Raw genomic sequence first — 18,399 nt, 5'->3', positions numbered from 1 at the left:
TGGCCAGATGTGAGGCTGTCCAAACAGAGGGGGTGAAGAAAGGCAAACACAGACAGGAGGTCACAAGAGGAAGTTTAACATGAATTTGCACAGCTGACGCAGAGAGAGGTAGGGTAATAGGGGATGAAGCAAATACGAGTGCCTGATTTAACTGAGTAAAATACAAAGTGAAGAGGATGTGCGAGAACCTGCTCCTTTGTGACAAACATTTCACCATCAAAAGCGAGTACAGTCCGTTTTCTTGTTTTAATCTACCAAATGCGTCACAGCAGTATAAATGGGTCTGTTTGCACGCAAACGCAGAAATGCTTGACAGCGGTCTGTTTGCACGCAAACGCAGAAATGCTTGACAGCTACATTGCATTGATGTGTTGACGCTTATTTCTGGTCATTTCTTGTATTTTAATTCCATTTCAACAAAACGGTCTAACAAGAATTAAATCAAGACTCTTTAGAGTTCGTTCCTTTTATTGAATACCTGTATGTTTTACATCACTTAATTTTTTCCATCTCAGTTCTTGGCCATCTCGTCTTTGATCCAAGGAAGCAGATACTTTACTTTGGCATAGACCCCGTAGAGCCCAGGTGCCGCGCAACCATACCCCCAGCTAGTGGCCCCATGGATATAGAACCGCCCTCCGTTCTCGCACACCATTGGACCACCCGAGTCTCCCTGACAAGCGTCGATACCACCCTTGTCTATCCCCGCGCAGATCATAGAATCGTGGATCTTGTTGGGATAAGAACTGTCACAGCGCGCTCGACTCCTTATGGGGACAGACACCTGCTGTAGGTAGTCGGGCGTGGACCCTCCAGAGGACAGTCGACCCCATCCTGTGACCCAACAGTGCTTCCCGTCGACTGGCTCAGGGTCCAATTCAGGGAGACACACGGGGTGGATATTCCTGCAAGGTCACGCAATGATTTAAAAGGACGTTACTTTGTGACGCAATCGGTGATCAAGTGATGCAGAGAGTCGTGCTGTGGTCTGACGTTACCATGTCACGCAATCAGTGATCAAGTGATGCAGAGACCGTGTTGTGCTCAGACGTTACCATGTCACGCAATCAGTGATCAAGTGATACAGAGATCGTGCTGTGGTCTGACGTTACCATGTCACGCAATCAGTAATCAAGATGTAAAGGGGATGAAGCAGAGAGTCGTGCTGTAGTCAGACGTTACCATGTCAGGCAATCAGGGATCAAGGTGTAAAGGGGATGAAGCAGAGAGTCGTGCTGTGGTCAGACGTTACCATGTCAAGCAATCGGTAATCAAGATGTAAAGGGGATGAAGCAGAGAGTCGTGCTGTGGTCAGATGTTACTATGTCACGCAATCAGTGATCAAGATGTAAAGGGGATGAAGCAGAGAGTCGTGTTGTGGTCAGACGTTACCATGTCACGCAATCAGTGATCAAGTGATGCAAGATCGTGCTGTGGTCTGACGTTACCATGTCACGCAATCAGTGATCAAGACAAAGAGGGAATGATTTAAACAAGCATGTCCGAATCCTCAATCGTGCATTAAAATAAAACATTATATTTAGTGAATACTTTTGACGCCAAAAAGCCAGATCCCCCTTGTCTTTGCTGCTTACCTATTCCGTGCCCGCTGGGATGTACAAGGACGATAACGTGATGCCTTTCCTTTTTTTTCTATTTAACTTATTCACTTTCCTTTTCTTTCGCTTCCCTCCTAACAGTACATAACCCCAGCCCCATGCCTCTTAATCGTAATTACTTTGCGTTCCCCACTTTCCACCATACATCCCCTTCTCGCCGTACATAGTCTGCCTCCCCCCACCACTCCCCCCCCCAAAATTCCTCTATAGGTACTCCCCCTAGACCCATCACAATGTACTTACCTTACCTTCTCTTCCATTCTCTATTTATTCCCTCCCTCCTCCGACCCCCCCCCCCCCCCCCTCCACCCCCACCCGCACCCACTTCTCTCTCCACCGTACTTACTTTGTGTACAGGACGGGCTTGTCCAGCTTAAGGAGTGCGATATCGTGCGAATATGTCTTGGGCTTGTGGTAGCTCGGATGAGTGATGACCTTGGTCACAATGTAGTCTTTTTCTGTTCCCACTGTCGCCACTCTGCGGCGAGCTCCGAGTCTAGCAAGATAAGATTGTCATGATTTGGCGGTTTTCACTGGGGTTATTTTACAATATTTAACAGGTATCACATGAATTTGGACAGAAATTTTAAACAGTCACCATAGGGAGCGACACTCGTTTTAAGTCCATATCATTCTGTTTTACAATCGTACCTGATCACGATAGAAGACGCCTGTTTCCGTTCGACGCAGTGAGTGGCGGTGAGAATCCACTGAGGGGCGATCAATGACCCACCGCAGTATGGGAACCCTGAGGTGGTTCTAAGCTGAGCCTGCCATGGCCAATCGCCGTGCTTGGCAGCGGTCCCTCCCACTATGCGCGTGTTCGGCCGAATACCACATGAACCTAAACGTTGAGCGAAAATTAAAACTTTAAGTGGTAGGATAAGGTGCATTGTTATTCAATTTTAGTACCGCAATAGGCTTGTTACAGTGAGGACACAGAAATCGGGCCATGAAGAACAACTTTGAACAATCAGATTCGGCTTTTGAACACCGTACACATTTTGAAGAGAAAGTTCAGCCAATGAGAAACGCCTTTGGCCTTCCGAAGATGCGCGATGTATGGGTGTGGCACCAGGAGGTGCCGAAAATGCAGTAGTTGTGGTAGGTGTAGTACGTCGCAAATGCATGGTGTATGTAAAGTTGTGGTACCTTACATTTACAGCTTAATAGAAGAATGTCTTCAATGAAATATGTATTATAATTAAGGGCGTTTTTCTGATAAAATACAATGAAATGCATTCTACGAAAGGCGAGTTGCCCAAGCAACTCGATATTATGAGACGGAGGAAAGGGCGTTTACCTGCTGGTGGTGCCGGGGTGTTCGGTGGGTGATTTGTTACTGGAGGAGGATTCGTTGGTGAATCTGGAATTAGCAATGTGATATAAGAGATGTACAATGCATTCAATTTAGCGAATGTTAACGTCATCCACAATCTTACTTATATACCCCCCTGACACTTTTCGTATGATCCTGTTGTAAGTTTGATGTCGTCAATGGCAATACCACCCCCCCCCCCCCCCGTTACTTACCGCATGCTCCGGATGTGAGTTTGATATCATCGATGGCAATGTCTCCCTGGTACTCCTCCCCTCGAATGGCTTCAAACACAAGCTGCGAACGACGATTCACGAAAATCAGCGTATGGAGAGGGAGGGGACTGGGAGGGTGTGGCTGAGTTGTTTGAGACCATCATCCGTTTTGTAGATTTAAGTAAGATTCAGCAGTATTTTTGGTAGATGGTTCTATATTTCTAGAACCATTTGGGCTATGACAATTCAATTTACAGACAATGATCACCAGGTTGATAGCAGGGCGTTTAAGAGTAAATTATTACGCCATAATAACGTCATAATTGCGATTTTTATTTAGTCTTTCTCTATTGATTTTCAGGAAAGTCACCAAGATTGAGCTTTCTAGCTAGCTCTTGGTAAAAAGCTATAGCCAATTATCCGGAGGGGAGGGGGGAGTGGTCTCAATAGGACTGCCTACTTACGAAAACGTTCGTCGTAGAGAGTTGACTGTGAGCGGAAGGCAAATTGAATTTGGAATTTTAGATCCAGTTCTTGAAAAATAAATGGGGGACACATCCTCAAATGCTTTCTGGACTCCCCCTGCTTCTCTCTCCCTTCCCTTCTACCTTATGGCAACCGCTCTGCGTGATGTCAACTTCAGCAAGCTTCCAATTCGCACCCTGGTTACCCGATTGGCTGAAAACTTTTCTTGAGCCCACGAACACGTTCAGCGTTCCCTGGTGCTGGCCCAGCATGTGGTAGTAGAATCTCAGGCATGAGCTCGACCCCAAGGTCACCGCGTGGTGGATCTTCGCATTGTCTCCTCGATTTCGTGGGTTAGATGCTTCCATGTACATATAATAGCCTGCGAAAATACATGAAAATAGTAATGCTTTCGTATGGTAGAATCGCGATATTTACTTCTTCCAAATAAATTTGAAAATAAAATATATTAAGCCTGAAACAAATATTAATCGCGACGCCTACCGCCCCTTTCCAAAAAAGCCTCGCTTTGTGTAACAGTCCTTCCTAGGGTTTAACAGTCTTCCAGCCGTTTCCAGGGTATATAAGTTGTTGCCAGAATATATCAGTCGTTGCTGAGGTGTATTAGTCGTTGCTAGGGTATACCAGTCGTTGCCAGCATACATCAGTCGTTGCTAAGGTTTATCAGTCTTTGCTAAGGTATTTCTCTGTCAGAGTCTGATGATCTTGAGTACCGACCTTTTCCGGAAGTATGGTCGCCAATCGGCCCTGTTCCCGAGGACCCGGTGTTGCCCTTCATCCTTATCCAATCAAATACATCCTGGGTGTCTTGAACGAAGCCACAGACGTCCACATCAAAGTCGCACCTGAAGTCGGCTACGATAACAAGTGCGTCAAACTCATAGAACAGATATTGAGATAACTCATTCAAGTACGTCAGACTCATAACAGAGGGATCAAGACAAGACACTCGAGTGCGCCAAACTCATAAAGAATAGAGATCGGGGTGGTGTCACAATACGAATCATTTGATTTTTAGGGTGTTTTTTATAAAGGGGCCAAATCTCCCTACTTATGTAGTACCGCCTTATGTACTTAATCAATTGTAAAGGTGATATGCTAGTCACTCCTCAGAGAAAAAGCAGAGACTCAAGTAAAGCAGTCTAACGGGACAAAGGACGCCGCTTACCTGGGGGTGCCGGCGTGTTCGGTGGCGGAGGTGTCACCGGTGGCGGCGGCGTGTTTGGTGGAGCTGTTGGAGGCTTAGGCGATGCTGTGAATACAAAAGATTAAATGCATCGACAGCATTTGAAACAAAGCCATAACACACCAGGAAGGACGTTGATGTCGTCAATAGCGATGTCTGTCTGACCCCTCTCCCCTGGGGATAATAATACTGTGTACTTAGGGTAGGACCCATAGACACCAGGAAGGACCTTGATGTCGTTAATAGCGATGTCTCCCTGACCCCCCCTTCCCTGGGGATAATAATACTGTGTACTTAGGGTAGGACCCATAGACACCAGGAAGGACCTTGATGTCGTCAATAGCGATGTCCCCCTCACCCCCCCTTTCCTGGGGATAATAATACTGTGTACTTAGGGTAGGACCCATAGACACAAGGAAGGACCTTGATGTCGTCAATAGCGATGTCTCCCTGACCCCCCCCCCCCCTTCCCTAGGGATAATAATATTGTGTACTTAGGGTAGGACCCACAGGCACTAGAAAGGACCTTTATGTCGTCAACAGCGATATCGCCCTGACTCCCCTCCCCTGGGGATAATAATACTGTGTACTTACGGGTGGACCCACAGGCGCCAGAAATGACCTTGATGTCGTCAATCGCGATGTCTCCCTGATACTCAGACCCACGAATTGCCTCATAGGACAACTGAAAGAAACGATATTACGATCATTAAGACTTGACAATACAGTACTTGTCCATGCGATCAAAGGACAGCTGAGAAAGAATTATTTTCAGCTAGGATGGAATTTGTTTACTTATTCAGTGGACCTTTATTCTCGTCGTTACTAACAGTGGTAACAATTTAATTTTAGTGGACCCAGTCAAGTGGGGCGATTACTCCTAACCCTACCTGGCTACGGGCCTGTACTTGTAAATGTTCTTATTCTTTGAACTACCTTGCATCAAGGCTGATTTAGCCAGCACGACTTAGTTGTATGCGACACCTCTACAGTTTTAGTCTTAAGTGTAAATCAGCCTACGACTCCGCTACGGTGCTCGACTACAAAAGACGTAGTGTGTAACTCAGGTCTGAGACGAGGTTCCACACCTTGTCGTCTCCTGTGTGTACGAATGATAGCTCAGCCAAGTGCCACTGGGATCCCTGGTCCCCCGATTTGCTGAAGAGCCTTCTTGAGCCCACGAACACGTTCAGTGTCCCCATGTGCTGGCCCAGCATGTGATAGTAGAATGTCAGACATGTGGCGCCGCCAAAGGTGATGGTCTTGTCCATTATGGCATTCTCGCCTTGTTTGCGGGGATTGGACGCCTCCATGTACATGTAGTATCCTGGGGCAGAGATTGGAGGGATGTGAGCTCACAACGCAATTTTTAGAAGTTCATGTAGCGTGATAGTGGCCATAAATAGAGATTTTTGAAATTGCGGTGACGATGATGATAGAGATAATTATTGTGGTGGTGGTAGCGACGATAATGACGATGACGACGACGACGACGATGATGATGATGATGATGATGGTGGTGATGATGATGGTGGTGGTGGTGGTGATGATGATGATGGTGATAATAATCATATCAAACTTTTGGTGTTATTCAAACTCGCTCGGCCGCTTTTTTAGAGACTGAGACTAGGAGCTGTGTAACCTGGCAAATTACAAATGGGTTTTCTCTGAGCTATCCAAGATGGCGGACGAAGAGCGATTATTTTTGGAAAACAGGGCTATTTAACCTGAGATTTCTGCTTATAGAAGCGAAAAATACCTATTTTTCTCATGAAATACCCCTGTAGGGGCTAGATCTTTCTTCTGCCAGCCTAACTTGTGGAAAAAAGCCCTCGTAGGTATTTTAATCGACTACGTCCTTGTGTGATCCTGATGCTGAAGAGTACAGAAACACCCGAAGGACGAGAAGCTAAGTATTCCTTTCTAATATTTCCGTTTTTTGTTTGTATAATTTTGGCGCAATTCTTATCTAGATAATCTTCACGGGTTGTTTTTTGGGGATCATCTTGCAGAATCTCGGTAAACTTAGGCGGGAAGAGGTTCAAAAGTTTAGTCGTCTCGTTTGCTTGTTCATGATAGATATCTACTAAAATGATGGTGCAAGGGTATTTGACAAATTTTTCACAAGGTCCTCCATTGAAAAAACAAAGATTGGCTTACATGCTACCTCAAGTCCGTGAAATCGGGCTGTGTGATTCTCGGGACTCTAGAATCGAAGAGCTCGAGAATCAGCTGTCAGAGCTAAAACATCGACTCGCTGATGTTGTCAAAGAGAGAGATGGCATGAGAAAGGAGCTAGGCAAGGAAAAAAAGCCCTTTCTTCAGCCGAGAAAGCCTTTTTGTGACCTTGAGCCAAAAGCTCAATTTCACAAAAAGTCAGAGATTAAAAAATGGCTTGAGAAGCAATTTGAGAAGCTTCCAACAGATTGGAAAGTTGTTGAGGTTTGTTTAGAATTTTTGTACACATGGAAACAACCTAAATTTACCAATTCTGTTATAATGGCATTTGTTTATCATAAAATGTTTCCTTATCTCTAGGTTCAACTTGAAGTTGGTCAGTTTTGCCCTACATTTCAATGTTTCCTTATCTCTAGGTTCAACTTGAAGTTGGTATGGTCAGTTTTGCCCTACATTTCAATGAGAGGGTTGAGCCTGAGGAGATTGACCATAAAAAGATCCAAAGAGCTCTCAAGGTAGGTATTATAGAAGTACATGTACAGTACTGTAGGTTTCTTATTTTTTCTATATTTAGATTATTTTTATAATCTCAGGCCAAAGATGATGGTGATGTTTCTGACTCAGCATACCATGAGCTAAAGATGGTAGCTGGGTCCAGCTTGCCATCACTGTATGGGATACAGAAAGAGAGAAAAGCTCAAAATGCAATCATTCCTATTACAGAATTTGAAGGGGTTAGTCTGTTGATAGTCTTAATTCTGATTTGCTTTGTGCACAGCACATTTTGCATCCTTTAAAACAAGCAAATACTGTACAAACCCAATAATTCATTAAACAAAGTTTCTCCTTTCAGAATGCAAAAGGATGTTCAAGATCCATCAAGGACATTCTAAGTTATAGTTCAGATGTCATTGGAAATGCAGGGGGCAATGTTATAACCCTTCGGTTTTCTGGTGATGGTAGAAAAACCACCAAAAAACTCGGGAGTGTTATGACAACCTTCTGCTTTCCAGCAGAAAACTCTGTTAAAAGAAGCCCAGAAAGGGAATACTGTATATCTATATATGATGGTGAGTTGGTTGCAGCTAATTTATTGCAGCTGTAAGCGAGAACAAATCTTCCTAATGATATAGTCAACTAAAGCCATATATCTGTGAACACTTTTTATTATAGGCAAGGAGTCATATGACATCCTAAAGGCGACCTTGAGAGGGGTTTTTGATGAGATGAAGGCCCTAGGGAGAACTGGCATTCTTGTTAATGGCCTTGAATACACTATTGATTGGTAGGTTTCATTTTTTTTGCAACCAATAATCTTATGATCTGGCATTAAACAGGACATATGTAACTTTTATCCCTTTTTTAAGGGTGATGTGTGCTGACTGGAAGTTCATGGCGTGTATTCTCGGAATTAATAGTCCCTGTGCCTTGTACTTCTGCATTTGGTGCGAATGCAGCAAAAGGATGATCAGAGACTTTTCTAGTAAGTTTTTTAATTTTGTTACTTATATAATGAATGTTATGTAATGAATTAAATGATTTTTGTTTTTATGAATTATTCCATTGTCAGCTATATTATAAATAACTAGATAAATTTGATAAAAATTTCAGTCCCACAATGGCCCATAACCAGAACCTTAAACCAGTGCCGTGCACGTGTTGGGTGTCCAAATGCCAAGGGAGTTCAATGTTTACCTCTCGTGGACATTGAATTTACCAAGGTCATACCCGACACCCTGCACCTCAAATTGAGGATCATGGGAAAACTTCTCAACCAGGTAAAATTATGCTTATTTAACAAATTCAAATCTCCATTGAGCCATTTTTTAAAAAAGTTCCTGGTATATATTAAACTTCTAGGTTGCTTGCTGGGCTATAGAGCAGAATGTTAAAAAAGCCATGGAAGAAGCAATAGAAGCTTTGGGTAAATAAAAATTTCATGTATAGGGTAAATGGGTATAGGGGATGTCTTATGGTGATAATCATTTTGTTTTCTTGCCATATTGTATTTGCAGGTGTGAGGTTTTGTTTCTATGATGTCCAGGATGACAGTGGCAAAACCACAACCAAGTGGAGCTCTTTGGATTGTAAGTAAATAACTGACTAATAGAAAAGACTGTTATAATAACTGAAACTAATATGAAATTACTATAAAGTTTCGTTATTTATTTTCTTTGAATCCTCTTTTCCTTATAAAGGTGATGATTTGGAAACTATCATTAGGGGGCTTGATATCCATGCCTTCCTAGGAGACATGGAGAACAAGTCCATCACCAGCCTTGACTGTCTGACCAAAGCCCAGCTAGTGGAGGAATGTAGGAAGTTCCATCTGAGGTCGACAGGCACCAAGGACTTCCTACGTGCCACACTCAAGGATCATCTTGACCGCAACAACATAGTGTTTGAGGTATGATTTTTATTTTCATTATAAAAAAGACCAGCACACCCAGGATACTACTGTGTATAAAGCTAATTTAACAATTGCTTTGTGTTTTGTAGCCATCGTCCACTCCCACTTGTGAGAAAACAGTTCTTAGCATATCAGAGCTGACACAAGTGTGGAAAAGTTTGATGGTCCTCACTGATGCTCTTGGGGCAAATCCTGGAGATGAAGCATATCTTCGAGCAGATGCTTTTCAAGAAAAGGCCCGCCAATGGGGAACCAAATTTAGAAAGGCCACATTTGATGAGGTAATTCTACATCCCTGTGGTTAGTTGAACTGGCAGGACACAAGCCTCATTTGATCATATGTCACTGAAAAAATAACAAGTAGATATATTATTTTAATTGTGCTTTCTTTTATCTCTCCACAGGATGTAATTCCATATATACATGGTAAGATTAAAATGAGATTCCTTAATTGACTTGGGATCTCCGAGACCAAGTAATTTTATGCATTTTTTTCTCTACAGTTCTTGTTTATCATGTCCCCCAATTTTTGGAGATTCATGGCACGATCCACCAGTTCAATTGCCAGACAGTGGAAAAGAAAAACCACATGCAGAACAAGACATTCCACAGGGGTAGCCAGAAAGGGGGGAAAAATAGCAACTACACTGTACAGGTAATTCCAAGTGAAAAAAACGTCATGTTATCTAGACTAATCGCTTGCTACAACTGTGTATTTTTATCTCTATAGATCATGGAGAGGGAAAACAGAAAACTGTTCAGTAGGGAAAATAATTTGGAAAGGGTCAAGAGAAAATATCAAAAGCAGTGAAGACAAAGAAAAAATGTATTTATTTATTTATTATATTTTTGGTGCTATTTATTACTGTTGTAAATATCACTATTTATAACTTGTATAACTATTTGTACCCACATTATTATATAAAGGCATTAAAACCATCAAAACAATCTGTATCATTCCCTGGATCTAAATTCCCCCTCTTTATTTTCGACTGGAAATACAGTGAAATCGGTTGAAACAGATGTCAACAATTAGTTTATATAGAGAGATTTTAACTTACCGAGCCATAGTTGTGAAGCATATTCCGTCTACGCCGTACGAAGCTGATCTCCAAAAAGCTCAGCGGGGGATACTTGCGCTCTAGCGGTCGACACATACTAGGCCTTTCTTCCTCTGACCCATATTCAGAGATGTAAGTACAACGGGGACACGAACTATGATCATAATTTATCCTTAGCTCGTATCCTCATGATATCCACATCTTCGAAGATGAGTCAACTTCACATATTGTACTCGAATCTGGCAGTTGCCGAGCCATAAACTCCGTACCAATAACGGTGCCAAACTCGACAGCAGTGCACGGGAACCGAATATTACGGGTCCCTGAAAAATCCAGCTTTCGTGAGGTAGCAAAAGAAAATGTCCCTTTACCAAACAAAGCGGAAAAACCCCCCTTTGAAAGTGGGACTTTCACTTGTACTCTCCGAATGAGTCCCGTGTCATTCTCGGGTGTACGAAATTGGAGCTCATCGAACAGTGCATGTCGAATCAGCCACAATTCCTTATCCTCGGAGCAAAGAATGGGAAGCTTTTCTCTTGCTACCTCACTACTGTCGGGGTTCCCAGCATTCACGGCTAAATAGCATGACAACTGCGGATTCAATGAAAGAGAAACCGTAGAATTATATCTATCGCTGTAGCCTTTCCATTTCACAAAGGCATAGTCTCCCTCAACGTTTAAAACTCTCTCTATCTCCCAGACTTTTTCTTCTTCCTCTTTCTCTTCTTTCACGTACGTATCAACTGAGGAATGGTCTAAATATTTGACCAAGCGATCCGGTTTCTTTATAATTCTTCCACTACGAGTCTTTAGGGAATCAGTGTTTGTCGCCATGTTTGTTGGAGAAGCGCGAAAGGGGAAACTCCAGTACTTCTAAATATGGGCATATATGACCATATAAGGCACAGCGAACGAAGGACACTATCCGTGGGGAATATGTTTGATATGGACAATATGATGATGATGACGATGATTATGATGATGATGATGGCGGTGACGAAGATGACATGGTGACGCAAATAATGAAGAGATGATGTTAATGGTGATATGATGTTGATTATCATTAATTTCATGTCTATTCGGTGATTAAGTCTATTCTAGCGAGGCTTCTAAATCATGATAACTATTCATGATGATGGTAATACTGATTATAGTATAGCAGTTTACTCATGGCAGCTCTTGCCCGTTTGTGTGATCTCCGTCTGGTTACTGATAGTATAGCAGTTTACTCATGGTAGCTCTCACCTTGCCCGTTTGTGTGATCTCCGTCTGGTTACTGATAGTATAGCAGTTTACTCATGGTAGCTCTTGCCCGTTTGAGTGATCCCCGTCTGGTTACTGATAGTATAGCAGTTTACTTATGGTAGCTCTTGCCCGTTTGTGTGATCCCCGTCTGGTTACTGATAGTATAGCAGTTTACTCATGGTAGCTCTCACCTTGCCCGTTTGTGTGATCTCCGTCTGGTTACTGATAGTATAGCAGTTTACTCATGGTAGCTCTTGCCCGTTTGTGTGATCTCCGTCTGGTTACTGATAGTATAGCAGTTTACTCATGGTAGCTCTCACCTTGCCCGTTTGTGTGATCTCCGTTTGGTCCAGTGCCCCCGGAGGGTGTGGCTCCCTGTCTTCGAGTCCAGTCAAATTTGTCCTCGGGCATCGGGCGCTGGATAAAGCCGCAGTCATTATCGAAGTTGCACTCAAAACCTACGAGGATCGAATAAAAATATCAGCTTCTGAATGGAATTGTGTTGGGCAATTCTGTTGCAGGTTTCTAAACCGTTTGTCATTAGAAATGATTATTAATAATAGTGGTAATTTCATATGGATATTATTTTATTCGTGTTAAACAAGATATTGATATAATGTACTCCTTACTTTGTGCAGGGGGCACAGTTCCACCTACAAAATGAGATAAGAAGTTCAGTTCAAACACAGTAAGTATTCAGAGAGACAGGTCAATATGTTGATACTCTCCTCTTTTTGCAACTCATCGAACTCTTGTCGTTGTTGGACTACCGTTAATTGTGTAGTCGTCTTATCGTTGTTGTGTCGACGTCTTATCGTTGTTGTGTCTTTGTCTTATCGTTGTTGTGTCTTCGTCTTATCGTTGTTGTGTAGTCGTCTTATCGTTGTTTCTGTCAACGTCTTAACGTTTCTGTGTCGACGTCTTAACATTGTTTAGTCGTCGTCTTGTTGTTGTTAAACTACCATGCATTGTTGAGTTACAGTTTATTGTATCGTCTTGTCGTTGTTAAACTACCGTCTATTGTGTCGCCGTCTTGTAGTCTCGATGACGTTTCCTCTTAGTTTACTCACCACCGCTGCAGTCCTCGATCGTGAAGTCGTCAATAGCCACATCTGACCTATAATCCTTTCCTACGACTCCTTCAATCACAACCTTGGCGTAGAGAAAAAGATAAAAGCGTTGTTACAATTTTGTAATATGCTTTATTTATATAGCTTTCGCTGTTGCGAGCTAAACATATACATGATTGAATACCTGACTTAGTTTTGCCGTGCATGTTAGCCTCATCACGTTATAATAGTCTTACCCGGTATGACCTGGGATATCACGTTACCGGGTATATATCCTTATTAGATAGACAACCTTGCCTGGCTCATGGACTCGCCGGGCATATAGCCTTACGAATTACATGAACTTACCGGGTATTTAGCAATAACGGGTATATAGCCCTACCACATACATGGCCTTACAGGGTATATCGTCTTACCGGGTATATAACAATAACGGGTATATAGCCTTTCCACCTTAATGGTCTTATCGGTTATATAGCCATAACAGGTATATAGTCTTACCGGGTATGTAGCCATAACGGGTATATAGCCTTACCACCTACATGGCCTTACCGGCTATATAGTCTAATCGGGTATTTAGCCATAACAGGTATTTAGCCTTACCGGTCTCATTCCGTTTACGTTGATCCGGACCGCTGCCTTGTTCCATTGATTTCCCTGATCCCCTGATCGAGAGAAAATTTTGTTCCCGGCCACATAGACGTTGAGCTCTCCCATGCCTGACCCGTACATGTGGTACCAGAAAGACATGCACTTTCTCCCGTTGAAGATGATGCTTCTCTCCAGCTTTGCCCTGGTGTCTTTACCTTTTTCTGAGGCCTCAATGTACATGTAGGAGCCTAGAGAGATGTCGAAAATCAAGTTTAAATAACTTTGTTACTATCTAACTGTACCATAATTGCTCGAATTATTGCCATTTAATTTTTCGTGTTCACGGCGAGGCGCTTGTTAAGGGGAGGCACTTTCACAGGGAGACGCTTATTTCAAAACCCGTTTAACGTGTAAATAAAAAATGTTTTTTACATTGACATTGTGTAACGTCCTCCCAAAAACGATAGCAAACAAGATTATGGTGATAAAATGTGTCAGGTAGTTCCATCAGTTATCATTACTTCTCCATTAACCGTAAAGTCCCCCCTCGTCTTCAGTAAAACACGTTGAGGCGAGGAAGATGAGGCGCTTATTAGGGAAGGTGCTAACTACGGTATTTAAGTCCCTTACCGGAACCGGAAGTGTGATCACTGGTAGGCCCAGTTTCCCCGGATGGGGTACTTCCGCTTCGCTTTACCCAATCAAAATTATCCCCGGACAATTGCAAAAATCCACATAGATCAGAATCAAAGTTGCACTTTAAATCTGCAAGAAGAAACCGATGAATTCTTTACTCCTTGTCCTTCGTCATCCTGGTATACACTAAACGTTGTGACAATGGTTGAGTGTTGAGATTTAAAAGGTGTTAACTGGACACTGATGAGAAGACTGTCCATAAATCTTGGACTAGACTTACTCATAGACATAGATGGCAGAATGCTATGCCGTGGTGGTGGGAGTGGGTGGGGTGAGGGGGCGCTGTAGTAGGACAATCCTACTAGATTACCTACTTCAGGTTGTCTGGGGTAGCGGCTTAGGTTATCACTGGAGGAGCGCAGTTGCTGGTGGAAGTGGGGGGGGGTGTTGGAGTTGGTCAAATCTATTTGTTTCCATGAAGCTTTTTTATGGCAGACTACCTACCTCCGGTTGGCTGAGGTGGTGGCTGTGTTGTTGGGGGGAGAGTAGTTGGTGGGGGGGTTGGTGGGGGTGTTGGTGGAGGTGTAGCTGAAAGACAAAGAGAAATATAAACAAACATCGACTCTATAGAGTCTCTATATAGTCTATAACCATAGACACAACACTAGACCAAGGCGAGCTTACCCGTCCCACATCTGTAGTGTATGTTTATTTGCTTTGTGTCGATGTCGCTTAGCCCTCGTCTCTGCCCCAGTATCACCTAAAAATAAACGATCAATGGCTGCCGTTTGTCTAAATGAGCCGGGGATGAGGTGCGGAGAATCTGTGGTAATCTAAACGTCAGTGACCAGGCCTTCTGATGGTGGCCAACAAAAATATGTGAAAACAAATTTCGGAAAGATGAGAGAAATAAAAATTCCAGACATAACATGCAAATTCATGATAGAATTGGCCGAGCTGGTACAATAAACGATATGATATGTCCTGTTAGTATAAGCCAGCACACTAGCGTAACTCTGCTTAGATGGCAACGCGGAATGTTGATTACCATAAGAATTCTGAAGTCAAGACAAAGTCATGTGGGGTGTTATCATGACGCCACTTACCCCGGGTTGCTTGGCTACGATCGTTGGTTTGCCATTCTTGCTGAATGCATACGCCCCATAATGCATCACGCTGCCATAGTCGTAAGGGGTGCCATGTGTGGTGACGTAATTAAAGCTGTGTTTTTTAAAGTTTGATGCCACGCCTGCAAACCGGGTAGAGAAAAATCGGTATGAATACCACCAGTTCTGGTGGTGATATTAGTTAAGGGCGTGCCAGTTGGGTTGTAATCTGACCTATTCCTTGGGCCTCCCTATATTTAGCCCAGTTTCCTTAACAAACCAAACCTCTGCTGTATCCCTCGCCTGCGTTGCAAGCGCTAAGTGCTGGTGAAAATGAGAAAGATGAAGCGAATGGATAGGGAAAGCAAACTCACCCTCATCTTACCTAGAGCGCGCCTCGTCTCGTCTCCTTTTTCCCGGCAACCCTTTTGGCTTGCTACGCACACTACTGAAGTCTATTTTCGTTTCTTTTTTAACTTTCCTTCATTTAGAACCACCTACCGTCTCTGATGTTTTCTGTTTTGATCTCGACGAACTGATCTCTGTCGGGGCGAGACTGCTCGTGGTAGAAACCAAGGGCGTGGGCTGATGGCACATAAAAGAAATGTAAGACTTCAAATGTACTATGTTCTCTATCGGAGTAGAAACCAAGATCTTGTGCTACTAGCGCAAAAAGATATCTTAATGTACTAGTAGAAACCAATAGCATGGACTAAGTGGATGAGGCCGGAAGGAGGGAAGATTGGGGAGTTATTCCTTTCCAGAAAAGACGCATCTAGTTACTCGAATGCAATAAAGCTCCGAAAAAAAGCAAAACCAAGACGGTGGCATACGGGTCGACTAATTTATGGATGCATATGAAGCTTACCAAACTCATGGATGACGATTCCTTTACTCCAGCATCCTCCAGCGAGGGAAAGTTGCTGCGTCGGCATTGACATTCCGACATAGGACCAACACCTCCAAGCAGAAAAACAAATGGCAACTTTATTCAGTTTCCTCACAAAGAAAACTTTACAGTAGTATTTTTAGGCGTTTTGGGACGTTATGACAACAAATGGACCTTTGCGATTAACGCTAGAGAGAACCGGCAAAATATAGGGAAAATAGAGAGCAAAAGGCATCCAGGCTCCCTTGAGGGGGGGACACAGGGGCGGACCTAGATTTTAGCTAAGTGGGGGGTTTGGCTCGGTGACAAAGGGGGAGGGGGTCATTTTTTTTTATATGGCTTTCTAGCAGCCCAAATTGGATTTAAACCTAAACCCTCCCCCTAGATCCGCTACGGGGACAATATGAAACATATTTCGAAAGTTTCATGGTTTTTAGCTAGATTTTAGCAACTTTAGTTCGGAGGAAGTAGGGCGTGGAAAAGGGTTTATGGGATCAATCAATTGTCCATGTGTCCACAATCCTTAATTTGAAAAGTCGCGACAACTCACCCACCACCCTTGAAGATTTTCAGTCCATATTTATCGCTGGGTACTCTCGGTCGAAAGCGGATGCATGTCTTCTGGTTGTACTCGGCGATTGCGCTGTTGATCACACTTACAGCGTAACTTGAGCTGGCTGAAAAAGAGCAAAGACGGCAGACTCGTTCAAACAGCCTCAGCTACTGATGTGTGTTAAGGGATAATGATGAGAGGGAAATATGTAGTTCGCACCTTTGTTTGCGCCGTGTTGGCCGATATTTAGGCTGTTTGCACGGGGCTTAACAGATGCAAATACTGTACTTGTGATCGTGTCTTTACTTTAAAATGGGATTGACTTTCCTCTCTAGGCGGCGATTTTCCACTAATTTTTTTCACAAAATGAAATCTAAGGCACTGTATTAGATTTTTTGGAAGTAGTTCCGAAGGCTGGACAATGTAAAACATTGCTGGTACGGGCTTGGTTTATCCTACCATTCTTTTAACTGACACTCCTGTGTTCATCTCATAAATTAAGCTGCAAAAGGCTAACGTATAGAAAAAGGAATTAAGATCTAGTACTTACATATAGACGGGTCCAGCTCGTAAGGAACTACGCCATTTGTCCAATGATTTGTCTTAATGGCAGCTCTGGAGTTCAACTGAGTTTTCTGTTCATCTGTCAATACTATATCCCCTTCAAACAGGCCGTCATTCTCTGAAAAAAAAAAACATACCTTATTGGTACTATATTTCGCGGACACTTAATCTCGCGAAAAAGGAATTGGACTATTTGGCGCGACTTCAATTTCGCGATTTGAGGGCTTACTTATTAGTAGGGGATTTCTTAAGCAAAACTTCCCCCCTCGAGAATGGTCTTAAACATACAAAAACAAAACTGTAGAAAATACATCATTTTGCGTTTGACCCTATTTGAACATATTTTTATCGAAGCCGTGAATCATAAATGAAAAGTCTGTGAGATCATTGTCTTTATTGTTATCGAAGTTCGACAAAAACGTAATCTCTACAAAAGTATACATAATATTAACAGTTTAAGTACAGCAATCTCCGGTTTAGTTTTTAGTTTATGGTTTAGTTTTTGGAAAAGGACCACATTTGTAGGATATTTATAACCACCCCCCCCCCACCCCCCAAATTTCAACCTTTCTTCTTGGTTAATACATTATGAGTAACCACCTTCGATAAGACAACCTTACCCCGCACGACCAAGACTTTGTAATTTGCCGGGGATCTGGCAGACATCAGATAGCACAAAAAATTGCAAAATAAAATGGATGGCTTCGTAAAAAGAAACGCTGCTTTTTGGCGGCCAATAAGGCATTGGGGGTGTTAATAGCCCCCCCTTCTCGGAAAGCCCCCCCGGGTTTACGTTACCTTCATTGGCAGCAAAGGCCCCAATCGCGAGAAAGAGAATCACTACTAGTCTCACCATGGTCACGGCAATCGATGAGTGATGAACCCCTCAAGACTCGGCCTTTTTACCCTCATCGAGAGCAAACATGAATCTCTCGAATTACACATCTTTCCACCTGAGTACATACTTCTAGCAACAAAAGCTATGATAAAGAAGGTGTATCGTCCAAACAAAACTAGATATGGTTAATTGTAATTTGCTTTGTATTTGTAGATAGTTTGTTCACCTTACTTGAAGACTGAATAGGGCAGAGACGAATTGTTTACAAAGCTACGGGTGGGCTAACAAATGTTTTTTTTTTTTTTGTTTGAAAATTTATCTTCCGCAAGTTCCATTTGGAACTTTAGTCTTCAAATTTTACAAAATATATAATTTTTACTTTGTTCTGCTACTGTTTCCTACCACCTCATCCTACTCTTATAATTAATGAAGAA

At 42.8% G+C, this 18,399-nt stretch overlaps 2 protein-coding genes and 1 long non-coding RNA gene across 5 annotated transcripts; 1 reads left to right on the top strand and 2 right to left on the bottom strand.

The window, feature by feature from the left end:
* Positions 1 to 450: 450 nt before the first annotated feature.
* On the bottom strand, positions 451 to 18,068 carry LOC5511246 (MAM and LDL-receptor class A domain-containing protein 1). The gene is made up of 23 exons (XM_048725601.1): positions 17,926 to 18,068; positions 17,114 to 17,245; positions 16,561 to 16,687; positions 15,990 to 16,081; positions 15,623 to 15,706; positions 15,122 to 15,264; positions 14,700 to 14,775; positions 14,520 to 14,603; positions 14,010 to 14,144; positions 13,392 to 13,627; positions 12,789 to 12,870; positions 12,348 to 12,371; positions 12,039 to 12,176; positions 5,913 to 6,151; positions 5,419 to 5,509; positions 4,807 to 4,890; positions 4,356 to 4,493; positions 3,761 to 3,999; positions 3,153 to 3,234; positions 2,923 to 2,985; positions 2,271 to 2,463; positions 1,966 to 2,115; positions 451 to 905 (listed from the first exon to the last, which is right to left on the bottom strand). Exons 1-23 carry the CDS (start codon positions 17,981 to 17,983, stop codon positions 512 to 514), a joined length of 3,084 nt encoding a protein of 1,027 aa, XP_048581558.1. The 5' UTR covers positions 17,984 to 18,068; the 3' UTR covers positions 451 to 511.
* On the top strand, positions 6,399 to 11,098 carry LOC125561364. 3 transcript variants are annotated; one of them, XM_048725602.1, is made up of 13 exons: positions 6,401 to 7,517; positions 7,596 to 7,736; positions 7,856 to 8,072; positions 8,176 to 8,287; positions 8,370 to 8,485; positions 8,614 to 8,780; positions 8,863 to 8,926; positions 9,018 to 9,089; positions 9,201 to 9,409; positions 9,502 to 9,693; positions 9,817 to 9,838; positions 9,916 to 10,067; positions 10,906 to 11,098. In XM_048725602.1, the coding sequence occupies exons 1-13, from the start codon at positions 7,437 to 7,439 to the stop codon at positions 11,050 to 11,052; spliced, it is 1,692 nt and encodes a 563-aa protein (XP_048581559.1). In that variant the 5' UTR covers positions 6,401 to 7,436; the 3' UTR covers positions 11,053 to 11,098. The 3 variants fall into 3 exon arrangements, with proteins under 3 accessions (XP_048581561.1, XP_048581559.1, XP_048581560.1); XM_048725603.1 differs by lacking the exon at positions 10,906 to 11,098 and adding an exon at positions 10,143 to 10,360 and having other exon boundaries at positions 6,405 to 7,517; XM_048725604.1 differs by lacking the exon at positions 7,596 to 7,736 and having other exon boundaries at positions 6,399 to 7,517.
* Positions 9,404 to 10,906, bottom strand: LOC125561365. The gene is made up of 2 exons (XR_007307391.1): positions 10,474 to 10,906; positions 9,404 to 9,757 (listed from the first exon to the last, which is right to left on the bottom strand). It is a non-coding gene; the product is annotated as an uncharacterized LOC125561365 (long non-coding RNA).
* Positions 18,069 to 18,399: the final 331 nt, after the last annotated feature.

This window comes from Nematostella vectensis, chromosome 3, assembly GCF_932526225.1.
Source record: "Nematostella vectensis chromosome 3, jaNemVect1.1, whole genome shotgun sequence".
Classification (NCBI taxonomy): domain Eukaryota; kingdom Metazoa; phylum Cnidaria; class Anthozoa; order Actiniaria; family Edwardsiidae; genus Nematostella; species Nematostella vectensis.
The sequence above is the reverse complement of the archived record's forward strand: the minus strand, read 5'-3'. Positions and strand labels throughout refer to the sequence as shown.